Genomic DNA, 18328 nt, shown 5'->3' with positions numbered 1-18328 from the left:
TCATAAGAAAGAAACAGGCCACTTCGTGGACATCTAATGACAAAAAATGAAAAACACATGGGCCATGGCAGGAAATGTAAAATCTCCCTTCATCTTCTGAGGAATGGGAAAACATTTTCTCTTTTGTACACTAATCAGGAGAGACTAGTTTGCCACAGTAACAACCCTAGATTCGGGGTATTGAAATTACTCAGGTTTATTTCCCACTCATGCTGAATGAAGTTGAAATCAGCTGGGGGCTTTGCCCTGCTTTGTCTTCACTCTGGATTCTGGGTGACAGACTACAAATACCTAAAATACTGTTTGAGAGGGGAGAGCCTCTCATATGAACAGTTAAATCCTCTGCCAAGAGGTGACAGTCAGTTTCCTTCATGACTCACTAGTTAAAACTTCTCACAGTGGCCAACTTAATTGATTACAGGGCTGGGGTGGGGGGAGTGTGATTCTACCATGAATCTGGAAGGTACATGAACATCTGTAATAACTACCGCACAGCAGATTTTCTCCTTTTGTCTGCTTCCCTTTTCAGGCTGGGTCAGGAGTCCTTGTGCTCTTAATGCTCTGTGATCCACCACTATCTGCTTGATTCTGGCATTATGAGTACAATTCATGTTATCAAGAAAGACTAGTATTGGTAGACCAGCCAGTGGGATGGACAGGATCCTCTTGTATCAGATATTCACCCTGTGCCCAAGCAGCCTGGCTGGAAGGGTGGTTGTGGGGTCTGTGGTTCCTCCCAGGCAGCAGGAGTAGTGGGGGCAGTGCAAGGTACTCCTAGAACTCCCATTCTGCCATGCTGTTTCCTTATTCATTCGTGGCTGTGTCTCTCATCTGGCTTCTGTCACTCTGGTGACTCCTCCTTATACTTTATGGTCCCCACATAGGGTCAGAATTCAAATTCTTCTCTATATGCTTCTGAGTCTCAGAAAACGGGGAGTAAACTCTAATTACCAGAATACAGAAGCTGTCCAGCACTGCACTGCTACAAATTCATCTAGTTACATCAGTTTTTTTCTAGCCTAGATTCATATACTTTTTTACATATGTAGTATTTCTATAGTTTTGCGTCATGCTTTTCACATTATCTAATGCTTATTTTGGATTGAAAATCCTAAATCCACTGTCAAATTAATACCAAGTTCATATTTGGGCTTTTTCATATCTGTAAACAGGATTATATGCTATAACTGTAGTAATAAATTCTATTTACTGGACCAGCTTCAAGGTTTAAGCATTTTTTTTTCATGTTTTTAAATCGTTAAATTGTATCAGATCGAGAAAAAAACAAAACAATAACCCACCATTGGTGGCTTTCCCTAACGTTATCTCGGCTTAAGGGATAGTGAAACCAGGACAGAGAAATGTTTTCTGTGACCAAGCAAGCAAGGAGCAATGACTTATTCATTACCCTAGAGAGAACGCCACTCCTCTTTTCCACGCTGCAATGAGGCCAGGCTCAAAGGGCAGGCGGGCTGGCTTCAGGCAGCGCCCTTGTGGCTACCTGGAAGCCCAACAAGTCACCGGAGTTCTGCCGGTGCCTCGGCTGCCAATCTGCAGCCACCGGTGGGCAGTTCGCGGGAGCGCGAGGACACCCCTGCGGCGGGAAACCGGCTTTGGTCCTTAGGGCAGGTAGCCGGCCGGTGCGGCGGAGCCAGGTGCCAGGGGCTGGCGCGGGCGCCCAGGTAGCGCTTGCCGCAGCACCTGCCGCACCAAGCCCGCGCCCGGGGCGGGGCTTCCCGCGTCTCCTTTAAGAGGCCGCAGCACCCGCCCCTGACGTCAGGGTGTCTCTCCGCACGAGCCCTCGTCCCGCGCTGCTCCTCGCCCCCGCGCCCACAGCCTCAGCGGCGGCACAACGAGAGGCGGCCCGGCCAGCGTGCCGCTCAGCTCGGCCTTCCCGCCACGCTCAGCTGCCGCGCGCTGTCCCCACTGCAGCCGGCTGCTTGTCCTCCCAAACCATGTCGGTGGCCGGGCTCAAGAAGCAATTCCACAAAGCCACTCAGGTAAGGCGCGTGACAGGTGCGCCGCGGGGCGGTCCCGGGAAGAGCCGTGAGGGGCGCGCTGGGCACCAGCTGCTGGTCTGGAGCGTGCGGACCCCGGCCTACGACGAACCCGCCCTGGCCGCGCCTCTCACGGCCCGCCGCTGCGGCCCGGGCATCCCGGGACTGGGAGCCCACACTTCGTCCCCCATCCCCCGGCTCAGGGCGGCGCTGCAGGCATCCGCGGGTCCTCGGTGTCCCGCCTAGACGCCCCGAGCGCCGCCCCCGCATCTCCCGGCGCGGGCGCAGCAGGGAGGGGGCCTCAGTACACCAGGCGCTCTGGTGGCGGCGCGGCGGTAGATTATGTAAAGTCGCCTCTTCCCTGGTGACCTTGCGGTGTCGGTGCGCCTAGCTATCCCGGGATGTGCAGGCACGAGCGGTGGCCCGCACTGGGGGTGGCTGCAGAGATGTCTGCCGCCTGCGCTCTTCCCCCGTGGTGTCTGAATCCCTCCTTCCCCGGCGATCGCAGGCTTCCGAGGAATGGGGCTTCCTTTTGGGAAGCTCATGCATTAACTTTTCCTTGGAGAAGTTGGTCTTGAAACTCCTTTGAGGCCAAGGCTTGACCAGCAGCCTGCGCGTTTTTAAACATTTCCCATGGGTTTTGCAACCTTAACATTACCAAATCATTATGTGTTTCAAAGTATTATTTTTAGTGAGCCTTTTACATATTAGATGTGCCCACTTTTATGGGGTTAATAATCTGTGATTACAATAATACTTATTTAATTCGGATGCTAATAATTTGAATCTCATTGGACTCGGTTGAAGAATTTTACATAGAGAAAGTAAGTTAATGCTTATAATGTGACCTATTTCTTATATAATGAGTATAGTTACTATTTTTTTCTTTCTTTCTTTCTTTTTTTTTTTTTTTTACCATTCGGAAACAATTCCAATTTAAGACATTTTTAGCTAGGGACTTAGTTAATTTCTTGAAATATTTCTCATAATTTGGCCTTAAATATTTTTTTTTCGTAGATTTGCCATAATTACTGCCAGTTTTTCTCATAATATCTCAGAAGAAGTGAGATTTTTTTCCCCCCAGACAACCATAGTAACAGTCCTATTATAAACCCCCTCCAGAAAAGGTGAGGGTTATGTTTTACAGAATTTTGGTTATGTTAGGATGACAGACGCAGCCTGAAGTTCATCCACTGTGTGCCCACATGACATCTCTATCACCACAGACTTACCTTTATAGAATCAGTTATATTTGTCAGCTCGGGCAATGGAGAAAAATAAGATTGTTTTGGTAAAAATACTCATTAGTGTATTTTTGCTTTTCACGTTGGATCTGAGACCTCTCTACCAGAAATATTTGTAAATATAAGGGCGATTTTGGTGTAATTTGGAAGGCCTCTAATAACTTTATACTTCAGATTCCTTCAAGTTTACAGAAGCAGCCAGCGTATATGCGACCTGTAAAATTTCAGGCAGGGCTTCTTTGATGTTACTAGCCTTTTTTATTTCTGGTATTCGTCACTAGTATAAAGCACCCTCCAGCAGTGAATTGACCAACACCTTATCCTTTTCTCACTTTGGTTCTGAAGACTTCCTTTGCACAGCATGGTGCCCTGAAAGGCAATTAGGAACCTTGGCTTTGGAATGGGAAAGGCTAAGGATTGACTCACCTCTGGTGTCCATGACCTTGAGCAAGTTATTTAACTTGTGAATCTGTCCTTTCTAGAATGAGGGTAATAGCCATTTTCTTAGGATTGATGTAAGGATAGGTGAGTTTGTATATAGAAGCTGGAATTCCTAGCTTTGCTACCTTAACAAAAAACAGCTCCATTTTAGCTAAATCCTGAAGTTAAATGCAGCTCTGAAGTTGAGAACAAAAACTTGAATTGTAATATGAAAGAACGTCTGAGAGCCTCAGAGGAGGTCTTCTGTTGATAAGATTAGTATTTATCAGCATCCAGATATAGAATCACTGTCATCTTCCTTTTTTTTTTTTTTTTTTTTAAATCGAAAGGCCTTTCATGTTTAAAGGTGAATTCACGCACCATCTCTTATCCATAACTTAATGTAGCACAATCTTAGAAAATCCAAGGCAAATGTTATTTTTCCTGTGGATGTGTGGGCATTTTCTAGGGCGTGTAAAGCCAGTGCTAATGTTTGCCTGTATCAGAGATGTTAGGGAAAGTAGCCATTTCCTACTTTTTAAACCACCTCTCCCCTGATACAGTTCATGAACTTGATCTTATCTGCAGAGAATACTTTAGACTTAGAATTACTTCCTTTTGAGAGTGGATATGCTAAATTAGATAACCTATGTTTATAAGTGGAAGGGTTTCTCTTCAGGAACATTACTTTTGTGTCTGTGAAACTGTTTTGCTTATGTTGGTGAGGGGTGATATTTGTATTAATAAAGTGGCATATTTTTAGTGTTTACCCACTGATTTGAAATCTCTGATTAGCTTTGTCAACTGTTCTCTTGGTTTAGAAGTGATTGTTTCTGCCTTGTTGCTGACAGTCATTTTCAACATCTCTGTCCTTTGGAGGTAGAACAGTGCTTTTACCAAATAAATTTTATTAACGGGGAAAATCTTTTAAACTTGAGAATATATTAAAATAGCAAAAATTGATCTTTTTTACTTGAATATATGTTATTACTTAATTATTCATAAAGATGTAATTTGCCATGCAATTAAAATAAATAAGGTACTCTCTTTTTTGTATAAAATAGGGCACATGAGCACATGTTATTCTACTTTAGTGAGTTTTACTCATATTGAGATCTTTTAGAAAGAGTAATGACACTTTTTTTTTTTTTTTCATTTGTTTAAACAAGCAGCAGATTAGGTAAAAATAACTCTCCACTTCCAGTTAACATGTTATCCTTACAAAGTCTTTTCTTTTGTTTTTTTAAACTTTATCAAGCTTTTGATAGGGACGCACCTTGCTGTAAAGTGAGAGTTTGTTGGAGTAAAGTTTGCTAGGTCATTGTATTGGTTTGGTAGTGTTGCCACAAAGTGTCACAAAGTGAGTGCCTGAGATGACATAAATTTACTGTCTCTCACTTCTAGAGACAAGGTGTCAGTAGGGCTATGTTTCCTCTGAAGGTACTAGGCAAGACTCTGTCCCAGGCCTCTTAGCTTCTGGTGGTTTGTTGGCAGGCATTGCTTGGCCTTTCTTGGCTGGTAGACACATCCTCCAAATCACCTTCATGTTCACGTGGTGTTCTCCCCATCTGCCTGCGTCCCAGTTTCCCCTTTTTGTATGGACACCAGGACAATAGGGTGGATTGGGGGCCCATTCCACTTGATGAGTATGATCTCATCTTTAGTAATTACATCTGCATGACTCTGTTTCTAAATAAGATCACATTCTGAGGTTCTAAGGGATAGGATATGGGCATAAGCATTTTGGAGGGGAGCAGGGAACATAATCAGCCCATAGCAGTTCTTATTTTCATAAAAACACTCACCACAGTATTCTAAATATTGTATTTGATTCAACATGTAAAAGGATAATTCAGTCTATAAGTAATAAGTTTTTATTGCATAAAATGAGATCTGCTTTCTTCTTTTCAATGAGTTTGGTTAGGATGTATATATTAGACTGTATCTTCTGACTGTTTTAAAGGATAAAATGTATTTGGTTAGCCTGTGTTAATTAGGATATTGTCTGGCATGTAATTTATTGTCACACTCAAATCCTTCAACTGGAAACATTTAATTACATTGATATTTTATGTTTCTCTTTTAACTAGTTTCTTCATGCTTTCATCACGTTTAAAATGCTGTGTTTGATATAGATGTTTTTCTCTATCATGTGTATGCATTTGTTGATTCAGTGAGACTTAAAACTTGTTAAGGCCTTTAATTAAATATATAATTAATCATGACTTTGTCTCAGTGAAGTTTTCAGTTCCTTAATTGCCTGCTCTAAACAGTAAAATCTCTGCTCCCTTTGAAATCTTGAGTATGGCTTATCCCCATCCCTGCACCCTCTGTCAGATGCTGAGCCTGTGATCTGTTATAGACTGCAGAAGGCCTATTTATTTTCTAAAGTTATGTCACATTTTATATGTGCATTTTTCAGCGGGAGAGTATCCTTAGCCTACCCCCAAATTTCTTAAAGGAATTCTTAATCCCTACCTCTCTCCACCTCCCCAAAGTAAAAGTGCACCAGGAGAAAATGATATAGTTCTTAAAATAATGATGGCTCCAGTCGTGCTTTTACCGGGCTTTAGAAGGTCTGATCATAATGCAGCCTTCTCTGAATGAATTTTAGGGGCAATCAAAATTTAAAAAAAAGAAACAAAAACTTTTCTGAGTTGTCACAGTTGAATGAGATAATGTGTGTGAGAGTGCCATGCTTGTATAATGAGGATAACTTGAACCATGTGAAACAACAACAAAAAGTTGTTAATGAGCTCTAACTTCCTGGTGTACTTAGCAAATGGACCTGTGGGGTGTTTGAAAAACTGAGTGTAATTTCCCTTGAGGCCGAGATTCTTCTTGGTTGAAGTTTTTTTGAGTTGACACAGTTATATTTTTGCAAAGGTTTCACCCCCGATCCCCTGTGCCTCCGCAGTCATTCTTTAAGGTTTTCAATTGAGCTTCTATGAATTTTGGTTTCAATCTACTTGAAAAATTTAAGGTACCTCCCAAATTAATCAGAAGTGCCCTTGAAAATGGCAAGGCTTGGTTGGGGAAAATGGTGACTGTTTTGAGAAGAAGTGTCATTGTGGAGGGAGGAGCTTAATATTGGGATGTCTGCAGAGTTTCTGTGCCTTTTGTAGCATCATGGATGCAACTAGAGATGATCTATTAAGTAAGTCGGAAGGACAAAGAAACCATATGATATCACTTATATGTGTAATCTAAAATATGGCACAAATGAACCTATCTACAGAACAAGAACAAACTCACAGGTATAGAGAACAGACTTGTGATTGCCAAGGGGGAGGGGGAGGGTGTGGGTGTTGGGTGGATGGGAGTTTGGGGTTTGTAGATGCAAACTATTACATTTAGGATAAGCAATAACGTCCTACTGTATAGCACAGGGAACTGTATCCAGTCTCTTGGGATAGACCATGATGGTAAATAATGTGAGGAAAATAATGTATTTATGTGAATGACTGGGTCAGTTTGCTGTACAGCAGGAATTGGCACAACATTGTAAACCAGCTAAACTTTAATTTTTAAAAAGGAGGGGAGGAAGAAGGGGGAGGAAGAAGTCCTGAGCCTTCCTTAAAGGGGGGTAGTTTGAGGAAGTGAGCAACAAGGGCAAGACCCATTGAGGAGTGAATGATGGGAATTGTAAGTTTGAGTTTAAGAACAGCTCCAGGGTGGAAAGTGGTGGTGCTTCCCTGGAGATGAGCAGGTCTCCAGAAATTAAGGCTAGATGGGCAAGATACGGGGGGGGGGGGCGGTAAGAAGTCAGAGGTGTCCCTTGGCTTTCCTTTTTCCCCTTTCTGTTATTTTTTTTAACCCTTTGTGCCCTTATTCTGTGTTCTTCTATATGATGATCAGTTGGATGTGGCCACAAGAGAGAACACAGAGGTTTGGGAACAAAGTTTATTATACTCACAGGTCCTAGAGAGACAAAGTCACTGCACACTAAGAGGGGGCCACCTAGGAGGAGGGCCAAGAAGGTGGGCTCATCCAAGCAGGTGGGGAGCCAAGAGAAATCATGAAGACCCATGGCCTTTATTGAAAGTCAGGGTGGACTACACAAGAAAGGGCTCCAGGGAATTTCCTTGGTACATGATAATGTTACCAGGTCAGGGTCATGTGCAGGCAGATAAAGGAACTTGTGGTGATGCCCACATTATCACAGAGTATACTTAGTTACCTGGGTGGGGTGCTCACAGCTTGTATGTATGGGGATGTTGGGGGAGCAGGAAATAATATATGACATTTAAAACATTTTATAGTATAATCTTTCTGTCTTTTGTTTGTGTAGATTTTATTTTCCTAATCAATTTAGAACCCAGTGTTTAAGAATGTATATGTGATCTCTAATGGATAATACAGACTAAGAAGAAAGCTTTGTAGAGCTGTAACTGTGAAAATGTCATGTTTGTGAGACCCTGTCACACAGATTGTCTACAAAATATTTTCAAATGGTACTGAAGTATCAGCTAAGTCTGATGCTTCAGGACCTTACTATTTATGAAGCGTTTACATTTAGTACAACTTCTAAATTCTGAATATGATATTCCCATTGCTTTGCTCTAACCTTTCTCCCCCAACCCTGGGTCAAATTGGTTTTTTATTGTTTGTTTGTTTTTGTTTACTTATTTATTTATTTATTGTTTTTTAGGGCCACACCTGTGGCATATGGAGGCTCCCAGGCTAGGGGTTAAATCGGAGCTACAGCTGCCGGCCTACACCACAGCCACAGCACATCAGATCCAAGTGGCCTCTGAGACCTACACCACAGCTCAGAGCAACGTCGGATCCTTAACCCACTGAGCGAGGCCAGGGATCAAACCTGCAACCTCATGGTTCCTAGTCAGATTTGTTACCACTGCGCCACAACAGGAACTCCAACCCTGGGTCAAATTGTATATAGTGTGATGGCTCTGGAGAAGCTATCTGTAATTCTTTAAGACCACCCAGATCTTAGGAGATTTGCTCAGATTATTTTCAAGCCTCTTCTGAATTATGATATCTAAAAGAAACAGAATTACTTTTCTTATAAGTCAAACTGAATTTACAATTAGATCTTTTTTGGAGCAGTCTCAGTATCAAGATGTATTTTGTTAGGCATCTAGAGATGGTTTGCCTGTGCTTTTTAGTGTACAGGAAACATAGTACAGGGTGAACACTCCCACTGGGAAAGGAAAGAATGGGAACCATGACATTTATGGTCCATGACAGTGATGCTCCTTGCTGAGTAAGCATTGTGAAGTCCCCTACTCCTATAGTAGAGGAAGTTCCTTGGTTTTACCCTGTTTCTGCAATCTGGGGAGAACTCTTTTGTTCTTTCTTTTATTTGGCCAAGGGTGACAAGGAGTGTGACCTCTGGGAGCTGCATAGCTTTCTGTTTATTTAAATTTGGGGATCACTTTACAGTCGCAGGCTTTTAACTGCTAATGGCTCGTGGCTGATTTGAGCTATAACATTTCTTCAGAACCTTAGAAGACTTCTGATCTGTTTTCTTCTTGTTGTTCCGTTTGCCAGTTACCAAAGTGAAATGTTTGGGGGCTCCACTGAATCCATTTGATCTTTTTTAGATCTCACTTTCAACCAGTAGATTTGGTTTCATTAACCTGAATTTGGCAAGATGCCCTAATGCTTGATTAACCAAGAAGTCTTAATGGATCTTTTTTGCTCAGAGCTCTTTTCATTCTTATTTCCTGTTATTTGCTTCAAGGATCTAGGGTGACTAGGGTTCCTCCATCTTTTACCCATGGTTTTCAAGATTGCCAAAGGAAGAGAGTGTTGGAACAAGCATGGGAGTTTTTCAAGGGCCACACCTGGAAGAGGACTGAGGCAGGCAGAATGCTAAGACCTTCAGTGATCCTCTCTCTTGGACGGTTCCCTCCCCTTTGTGTATGGGTCATCCTGTCACTATGAAAAGATGTCCCTCCTGAGATTATCACTTGATATGGCAAAAGGGAGATTAAGCAGTTGGGATTAATCTAATCGCATGAGCCCTTTAAAAGACGAGCATTTTTTTCTGGCTGGTAGCAGAGAGGGGAGGTCAGAGAGAGTGCAAGTGCGACACGGACTGGTTAAGCTGTTGCTGTTTAACGAAGGGGGAGGGTGGTGAGAAGCATGTATTTAGGCTCTAGGAGAAGAGGTAGCTCTTAGATGGCAGCTGGCAAGGAAACAGGGACCTTCTGAGGTGCATAGCCTTGAAGACCTGGATTCCGTCAACAATATGAATGGAGGAGACTTCTTCCCCAGAGCTTGCAGATAGGAGCCCAGTCTAGCTGACATCTTGAGACCTCTTGAGACTCTGAGTAGAGAACCCAGATGAGCATTGCCCAGACGTAAAACCAGTAGAACTCAGAGCTAATAAATGGCCATTGTTTTAAGCTGCTAAGTTTGTGGTAATTTGTTATGCAACAACAGAAAACAAGGAGCAAATACTTCTGCTTATGTTCGGTTGGCTGGAACTTGTAACCTGGCCAAACCATGTAACACTTAAGTGCAAGGGAAGAAGGGAAGAGGCTGGGAACTGTGGTCTGTCGGTGTACTCAGAATGGAGAAGTGGGAGTCGGTACAAACTAGACATCTTTGCCATCCCTTGTGTCTATAACACATTCATTTGCGTGTGTGCTTATGAGTGTGCATGGGTACATGCACATATACATGCAACATAAACACATAAAATTTGTTTAATTTGCTGAATCACTAAGTTTCAGTATTAATAGTCCTCTTTTAATATATTGTTTTATTTCAGGTTTTTTTTTTCTTCACTCTATATTTAGTTTTTTTTTTTGGTATTTTTTTCTCTGATGAAAAAGTTTCTTTTAGTAGTCCCTGATTGATTTCAAACGTGAGGCTGTTATTTACTTTCTGAGCATTCTCTTAGCTTGGTAGGCTTGTGTAGTGCAGTGACAGCTTCATGAATCTTAGAATAGAGAGACTGAAGAACATTGAAGGATTTTTTTGAATTGTTAGTCTCCAGCAACACATCAGGGATCTTTACCAGGAAGAGTAGAGTGGTTGTCAGTTTACCCTATGTCTGTTTCCATGCCTGTGGAAAGCTGATGCCAACATAGATGCAGTGAAATGCCCTGTCTCCTGTGGACACGTCAGACAGTTCCATGGCAATTTGAAGGTGATCATTAAATTGTTGTTGAGGGTGGCAGATACCTCTGGCACACTTTGTGTTGTTGGTCAGGGATGTGTTAGCTCTACGCAATAATGATTTCTGAATCCAAAGCCCTGAGTGGTTTTCTAGGTGCCGTTGGTGGACAGCTCCAGACATCCTTTGGAAGGATGAGGTCTGGCACCTGAGATGTTCTGTAAGGACCTGGTGTCACTTGAGCAGCTTGGCTGGGCAGAGAATAGTCAGGCACTGTTCTGTGGCTGAGTGATGAAGTCACCTAATATACTCTATCTTGTAGGAACAGAATGGGTACAGCTTTCGCTCTTGTCATTTCCTGCTTTTACTGTTCGCTGAAGTGACCCTAGAGTGCTTTTTTATGTTGTGTGAATGCTCTGGTCAGTGACTTGCTGGCTGGGTTTATATTATTAAACTGCTAAAGTGGCTGCTTCTGGGCAGGAGGGACCTGCAAACCCAAACCCTTGGCTGTGGCTGTCCTCCATCATGTTCCCAGACTGAGAGAAGTGTTTTCTGGAGATGTTCTCATCAATACTCTTACCAAGATTTTAATCATGAATATTAGTATCTTGTTAGTTAGAGGTTCTAGTCTTCTTATGCTCAACTCTTCACTTGAGTACTGTCTCCTATTCCAGTTTTTTTTTTTTTTTTTTTTTTGGCCACTGTGTGGCATACAGAAGTTCCCAGGCTAAGGGTTGAATTGGAGCTACAGCTGCCAGCCTAATGCCACAGCCACAGAAATGCATGATCTGAGCCATGTTTGCACCCTACAACCACAGCTCACGGCAACGCCAGATCCTTAACCCACTGATCAAGGCCAGGGATCGAACCCGCATATTCATGGATCCTAGGTGGGATAAATAACTGCTGAGCCACGAAGGGAACTCCTCCTATTCCACTTTTAAATTAAATTTAACAAACTTTTTTTTTTTTTTTTTTTTGTCCATTGCATCCACTACTGTCTGTGCATATTTGGTCCCTGTGAAGCTCACAATCCAAAATCTTTAAATTTTTCACTTTTTTGGCCATTACTTTCACCTTGAACCCAATACAAAATTTCCAGAGAGATACTGATAATGCTTATCATCCATTTCTAAATTTTTTGATGTTGACATGGAATACTCCTTTTCTCAGCTCCAACAGAAGAAGGAAACACTTATTTTTATTTACAAAATTTAAATTGTTCAGAGTATTTTGTGATCAAGATGTACTTTATTTTTTACAAATTTTCAGCTGCTTTCTATGTTTCAAGATGTATGCATTTAAATAATTTGATCTGTTTTCACCATAAACCACCTTTTGTGAAAGGATGTGTCCTAAACAGAAAGCTTATCATAGTCTTGTATCCATGCGTTTACCTAAATATTATTACTGTTATTTTACTGTTATGGGGTATTGAGTTAGGCTGCCATCATGTGATGTGTATCAGCTGCCCTTTATAACAAATGAGTTATTACTATCTGATGTCACTGTGTATGCTGGTTGCTGCCATGAATGATTCAAGTGAATTTCTGCAGGCTCTGTCAACTTCTGTAGGGTCTCGCCTTATGGTTATGGTGGAATAATTGGACTATTCCCCATATTTGTCATTCAATTTTATGTTCATGACTTTGAGGCATCTGCATTCATCTTTATTTATTTTTTTATTTTTTGTCCTTTTGTCTTTTCTAGGGCTGCACCCGCAGCATATGGAGGCTCACAGGCAAGGGGTCCAATCGGAGCTGTAGCTGCTGGCCTACGCCACAGCAACGCCAGATCCGAGCCATGTCTTCGACCTACACCACAGTTCACGGCAACACTGGATCCTTAACCCACTGAGTGAGGCCAGGGATGGAACTTGCAACCTCATGGTTCCTAGTCGGATTTGTTAACCGCTGAGCCACGACTGGAACTCCTGCATTCATCTTTAATTTACCAACTTTAAAAATGAATCGTATCACTGATAAATACAGGTATAGGAAATTATCATACCAAAAAAAAAATAAGTCTTATATACTCTTACTTTAGTAAATCTGTGAGCGTGAAGTTTATTCTGCCTTTGTTAAAACAGGAGCTTCATAAATGTTAGAAGCCATAAATGTCCTAACAGTGCATACACTGCAGCCTTTTTCCCTAAGTCACAATGATTGTAAGAAGAATAAAGCAAATAGTATCTTTGCTGAGGGAATCAGTGTTTCTGAGAACACAAATGTGCACCAACTGTATTGTTCAAAATCTTCCCCCTCCCACAATGTCACTGTATATGTGGATGACCACTTTCTGACCATCAGAGAATTTTCTGCTCATGACTAGATTTGACTGTGTATTGTAAAAGGGAAGGTCATTTGTTTAGAACAACACCAAGTCATCTGTTCTGTGCCTGCTGTTCAGGCAGAGGCGTGCTTCAGGAGAAGCTCCTGAAACCATTTAGAAAAGGGTGAAAGACTATCCGTCGTGGGGATAGTGTAGAACATGATCACTAGGACCCCAGGATTAGAAGCTCAGAGACCTCAGATGGCCCCCTGGTTTTCCCATTCTGAGGACCTTTGAGACCCCAGACAAGTTACTTAATTTCAAACCCACCCCTCCTTCCCCCAGTTCTGAAGTTCCACAGCCCTGCAGAGGTAAGAGAGACTTGGGCATGAGTGTAGGTTCTGACATTTCATGCCTTTAGTCTCATTCCCATTTGATTCATATCTAAATGTAGCTCTTATCATTTTTCTAAAAGGCACATCTAATGTTGCTCCTCTGCTTAAAATGCATCAGTGGTCCTTATGGCTCCCAGCACAAAATCCTTGTAAGGAAAGAGTTTGGAGTGTGGTCTGACCTTTTTTTCCTATCTGGTGTCATCTCTCACAGCTCTTGAAAGGTATGCTTATCTCTTACTGCTTCCCTGTGCACTGCACACACTTACCTGCTTTTGGACCTTTGCACCATGCTGGCCTCCTTGTGGAAATTCCCCTTCCCTTTCTTCCATTTTGTACTTGCTTCTCTTTCAGGTCTCAGCTCGATAGCTTCTTACATAACCTTCCATGTGCAATGAAACTTGCCTCTAGTGGTCCTCTTAAGATAGGGCTTGTCCCCCTGCACTGCTTGTTGGTTTATTTCCTGGTCGGTTCTCCCCAGGGTGGGTATAAAGAAAGGGACTCTTCTGCCCTTCATTGTTTCCCAGTGCCTGTCCCTCAGCAGGCATTCAATAGATATTTGTTGAATAAACACATCCTTCCTATTTCTTTTCTATTTATCTATATTTATGTATGTTTAAAAGGAGTTATCCTATGCATTAATTTTTTTTATTTTTTAAAATAGTAGTTGATTTACAGTGTTGTGCCAATTTCTGCTGTATAGCAAAGTAAGTCAGACATAAATATATACGTTCTTTTTTTATGTTCTATCATGATCTATCTCAGAAGATTGGATATAGTTCCCTGTGATATACAATAGGACCTCATTGCTTATCCATTCTAAATATAATAGTTTGCATCTGCTAACCCCAAACTCCATGTCCATCCCTCTCCCTTTCCTACCTCTTCCTTAGCAACCACAAATCTGTTCTCTATGCCTGTGAATCTGTTTCTGTTTTGTAGATATGTTCATTTGTGCAGTATTTTAGGTTCATTTGTGCCATATATTAGATTCCAGATATAAGTGATATCATGTGGTATTTGTCTTTCTCTTTGACTTATTTCACCCAGTATGAGAGTCTCTAGTTCCATCCATGTTGCTGCAAATGGCATTATGTCGTTCTTTTTTATGGCTGAGTATATTCCATTGTGTATATATACCACATCTTCCTAATCCAATCCTCTGTCGATGGACATTTGGGTTGTTTCCATGTCTTGGCTATTGTGAATAGTGCTACAATGAACATGTGGGTGCATGTGTCTTTTTCAAGAAAACTTTTGTCCAGATATATGCCCAACAGTGGGATTGCTGCGTCATATGGTAGTATAGATTTCTAAGGTATCTCCAAACTGTTCTCCATAGTGGATGTACCAACTTACATTCCCCCCTCCAGCACTTGTTATTTGTGGATTTATTAATGATGGCCATTCTGACTGGTGTGAGGTGGTATCTCATGGTAGTTTTGATTTGCATTTCTCTAACAATCAGTGATGTTGAGCGTTTTTTCATGTGTTTGTTGGCCATCTGTATATCTTCCTTGGAAAAATGTCTATTCAGGTCTTTTGCCCATTTTTCCATTGTGGTGTTGGCTTTTTTGCTGTTGAGTTTTATAAGTTGCTTATATATTCTAGAGATTAAGCCCTTGTCAGTTGTATCATTTGAAACTATTTTCTCCCATTCTGTAAGTTGTCTTTTTGTTTTCTTTTTGGTTTCCTTTGCTGGGCAAAACTTGTCAGTTTGATTAGGTCCCGTTGGTTTATTTTTGCTCTTATTTCTGTTGCCTTGGGAGAATGACCTGAGAAAATATTCATGATGTTGATGTCAGAGAGTGTTTTGGTACCACATCTTCTTAATCCATTCATCTATTGAGGGCATTTAGGTTGTTTCTGTGTCTTGGCTATTGTGAATACCTGTGCATTTACTTTTATATTTATTTCTGCTTCAAATACATCACATATTTTTAAAAGTTATTTTAGAAATTAAAACATGCTCCCATGAAATTGTAAATTTGTAAATTTAAAATAAATTTCCTTAACCGTAAAAATAACTGGCATGCCTAGGCACTATTTTAACTCATTAACTACCCAAAACAACCCCATAAGGGCATTATTACCCTGCTTCACAGATGAAGACACTGAAACACAGAGTAGTTAAATAAGTTGTCCAAGGTTACACAGCTTCAATTGTAGAGTTAGGATTTTTGTCTAGACTGGCTTGTTTCAGATCTGATAATTGCCTGTAGTTCTCAGCTAGGATTCCTATTCCAGCCTTAAATGTCAAACTAAGAAATATCTGAAAGCATTTAGTAATCAGTAAGATGAAGATGAACATATTAATAGGAAAATTAGCAAAGAATATGGAAAGGCAGTACAGCTTTTCCTTGGTATCTGCAGAGGGATGGTTCCAAGACCTTTTACAGAGAGGATAGAGGATGCTCAAAATCTGTGGATGCAGAGTTCCTGTCGTGGCGCAGCAGAAACGAATCCGAATAGGAACCGTGAGGTTGCAGGTTCGATCCCTGGCCTTGCTCAGTGGTTAAGGATATGTGGCGTTGCCTTGAGTTGTGGTGTAGGTCGCAGACATGGCTCGAAACTGGCGTTGGTGTGGCTGGCATAGGCCGGCAGCTACAGCTCCGATTAGACCCCTAGCCTGTGAACCTCCATATGCCATGGGTGCAGCCCTAAAAAGACAAAATACAAAAAAAAAAAAATCTGTGGGTGCTCAAGGCCTTTATATAAAATGGTGCAGTACAGTCAGCTGTCCATATTTGCAGGTTCAGCATCTCTGGTTACAGAAGGCTGATGGTGTAGGAAAGCACCATAAGTGGCCAGGACACAGATGTAAAAATCATGGAAATAAACAGCAGTATATGACCTTTTTCATTGCTGAACACCAGCATAAGCATTCTCAGTCAATCAAGGGTGTAAGTAGGTGGGCTCTTGTTTGATGGTGGGAGTGTAGATGTCAGCAGTTTTCTTCTTTGTAATTCTGCTTTTAGGAATCTATTTACAGAAAATAAATGTATAAGCTTGCAAAACTTGTGTACACAGTTGTTCACTTTAGTAGTTATTGTAGTGAAAAAATTTGGAAAGAACCTAAATGTCAAATGATAGGTGATAGGGAAGTAGATCTTGGTGAGTCTTTATCATGAAGTATCTATAACCATTTTGTCCACAGAGGAGTGTTTATCATTGTAGGGAAGTCGTCTTGATTGTTGTTAAGTGAAAAAAACAAACAAAACAGATCAGCGAAGGGCCTAATATTGGGAAAAAGAACCTCAGTAGTAGTAAGATACACTGAGATTTTACATGCCAGGCACTGTGCTGTAATGCAGTAAGATTATTTTTAAAATTAACATTTGAAGTGTGGTTTTTCCTGGTCATTGGGGCTTGTGGATGACCAGTTTGTGTTTCCACATTCCCTCATCTTTTGCAATTAGATTTTATCTGTTAAATAAATTCCTTCTACTCTGTCATCCGCACTTCTTATTCCCATCCCCACTTCGTCAGGTTAAATTGAAAACAAGGAATAGAAGACTCTTATATGCCGTCACTGGGATTGGGAACAAACCCAATTTCCATCTCAGTTCTAGAACTACTAGTCAGTGTAGGTTTGCTCTATTAGCTAGCATGTTTAGCATTTAGCTTAAGAGCATAACACCTGCCTTACCCTCCAGAGATCCCTGATTTAAACCCTGTGCTGCTCGGGTTTCTTCTGGATGCATGGCTACTTTTCGTGTTTATCTAAGAAGTGTAGTGGCCTTATGAATAAGAATACTGATGAATTTGCAGCCATTTCTTTTGAATATTTTTTCCCCAGATCCCTGGTATTATCCTTAGGAAAGACAGTGTCATGGCTTTGAGTCTGTGTTTTGCATAAAAGGAAAGAGGGCAGCTAAGACATGTATGATGTAGAAGAGTGCCTCTGTAAGATGCTCTGGGTCATTTGGTGCCAACTGTCCAGCCTCATTCTCCTTACATCAGGAGTCTCCTGGGCATCTGTCACTTCTTTGCTTCTCAGGAAAAGGTCTGTGGAAAGTGAATCCCAGCAAAGAGGAATGGAGTGTGGTGGAGACATTCTAAGAAGATAGGAGACATCCCAAGCGATCCTTTTTGAACATGAAAGCAGAATTCTATTAGTAGCCTCTCATGGGCTTCTATTTTGAGGACAGAAAATGCAGAGTTTAGGAGGGCATAAACAGAAAAATAATACCTTCTTCTTTCCATCCCAAGTGAAAAAGAACAGAATGGAAGACCCATGACCAGGAAACACAGCCTCAGTAATGAGATGGGCAGGCCACTTTGAGCTTTCTCCAAGAAAGGACATGTCTGGCAAGATCAACCAAAGCACTGGGGGTGGCTCTTGGTTGGGTACAAGTGTGCCTTTATGGATGGCTTGGCTTTCTCTGGGGGCTGGCACTCTTTAATGGCTTCAATGAAAAGTGCTTCGAGCTCTCAGACAAATAGGCTGTGAAGTCATTTCTGGATTAAAGCTTGTTTTTCCAGGCTCTGCAGAATCGCTTTAAATTTCTGGAGCCAGTATTAGTTTGTAAGTTGAGAAACAAGGGTTGAAGACTTGGCCTCAAGAAATTTGTTTTCCTGCATAGTTGTCCTGTGTGTACTAAACTAATACTTTTACTTGCTGAAGAACTTCCAATTTTCATCCTCTGGAATGTTTTTAGACGTAAACATTTAAATATATCCCTGTGTATGAGTGATTTTTTTTGTCTTTTTATTTTTTTTATTTTGTGATTTTTGTTTTTTCCATTATAGTTGATTGACAGTGTTCTGTCAATTTCTACTGTACAGCAAAGTGACCCAGTCATACACACACGTTTTCTTACATTATCCTCCATGTTCCATCGCAAGTGACTAGATATAGTTCCCTGTGCTATACAGCAGAATCTCATTGCTTATCCACTCTTCTTTGTATGT

At 41.5% G+C, this 18328-nt stretch overlaps 1 protein-coding gene across 7 annotated transcripts in view; it reads left to right on the top strand.

Annotated features, from left to right (window-relative positions):
- The first annotated feature begins 1832 nt into the window (after nt 1-1832).
- SH3GL2 (SH3 domain containing GRB2 like 2, endophilin A1) overlaps nt 1833-18328 on the top strand; it is a 203441-nt gene continuing 186945 nt past the window's right edge. For all 7 annotated transcript variants that reach the window (XR_014821165.1, XR_014821166.1, XR_014821164.1 and 4 more), the window contains exon 1: nt 1833-2000. Coding sequence is in view for 1 of the 7 variants with exons in the window: in XM_001925157.7 (XP_001925192.2) it covers nt 1956-2000 (45 nt within the window). In the remaining 6 variants the exon portion in view is untranslated. The remainder of the gene's footprint in view (nt 2001-18328) is intronic.

This window comes from Sus scrofa, chromosome 1 (assembly GCF_054392235.1).
Source record: "Sus scrofa isolate SSC_HxYL_T2T_F1_AM1 chromosome 1, Sscrofa_HxYL_maternal_Yorkshire_Landrace_v2.0, whole genome shotgun sequence".
NCBI lineage: Eukaryota > Metazoa > Chordata > Mammalia > Artiodactyla > Suidae > Sus > Sus scrofa.
The sequence above is the reverse complement of the archived record's forward strand: the minus strand, read 5'-3'. Positions and strand labels throughout refer to the sequence as shown.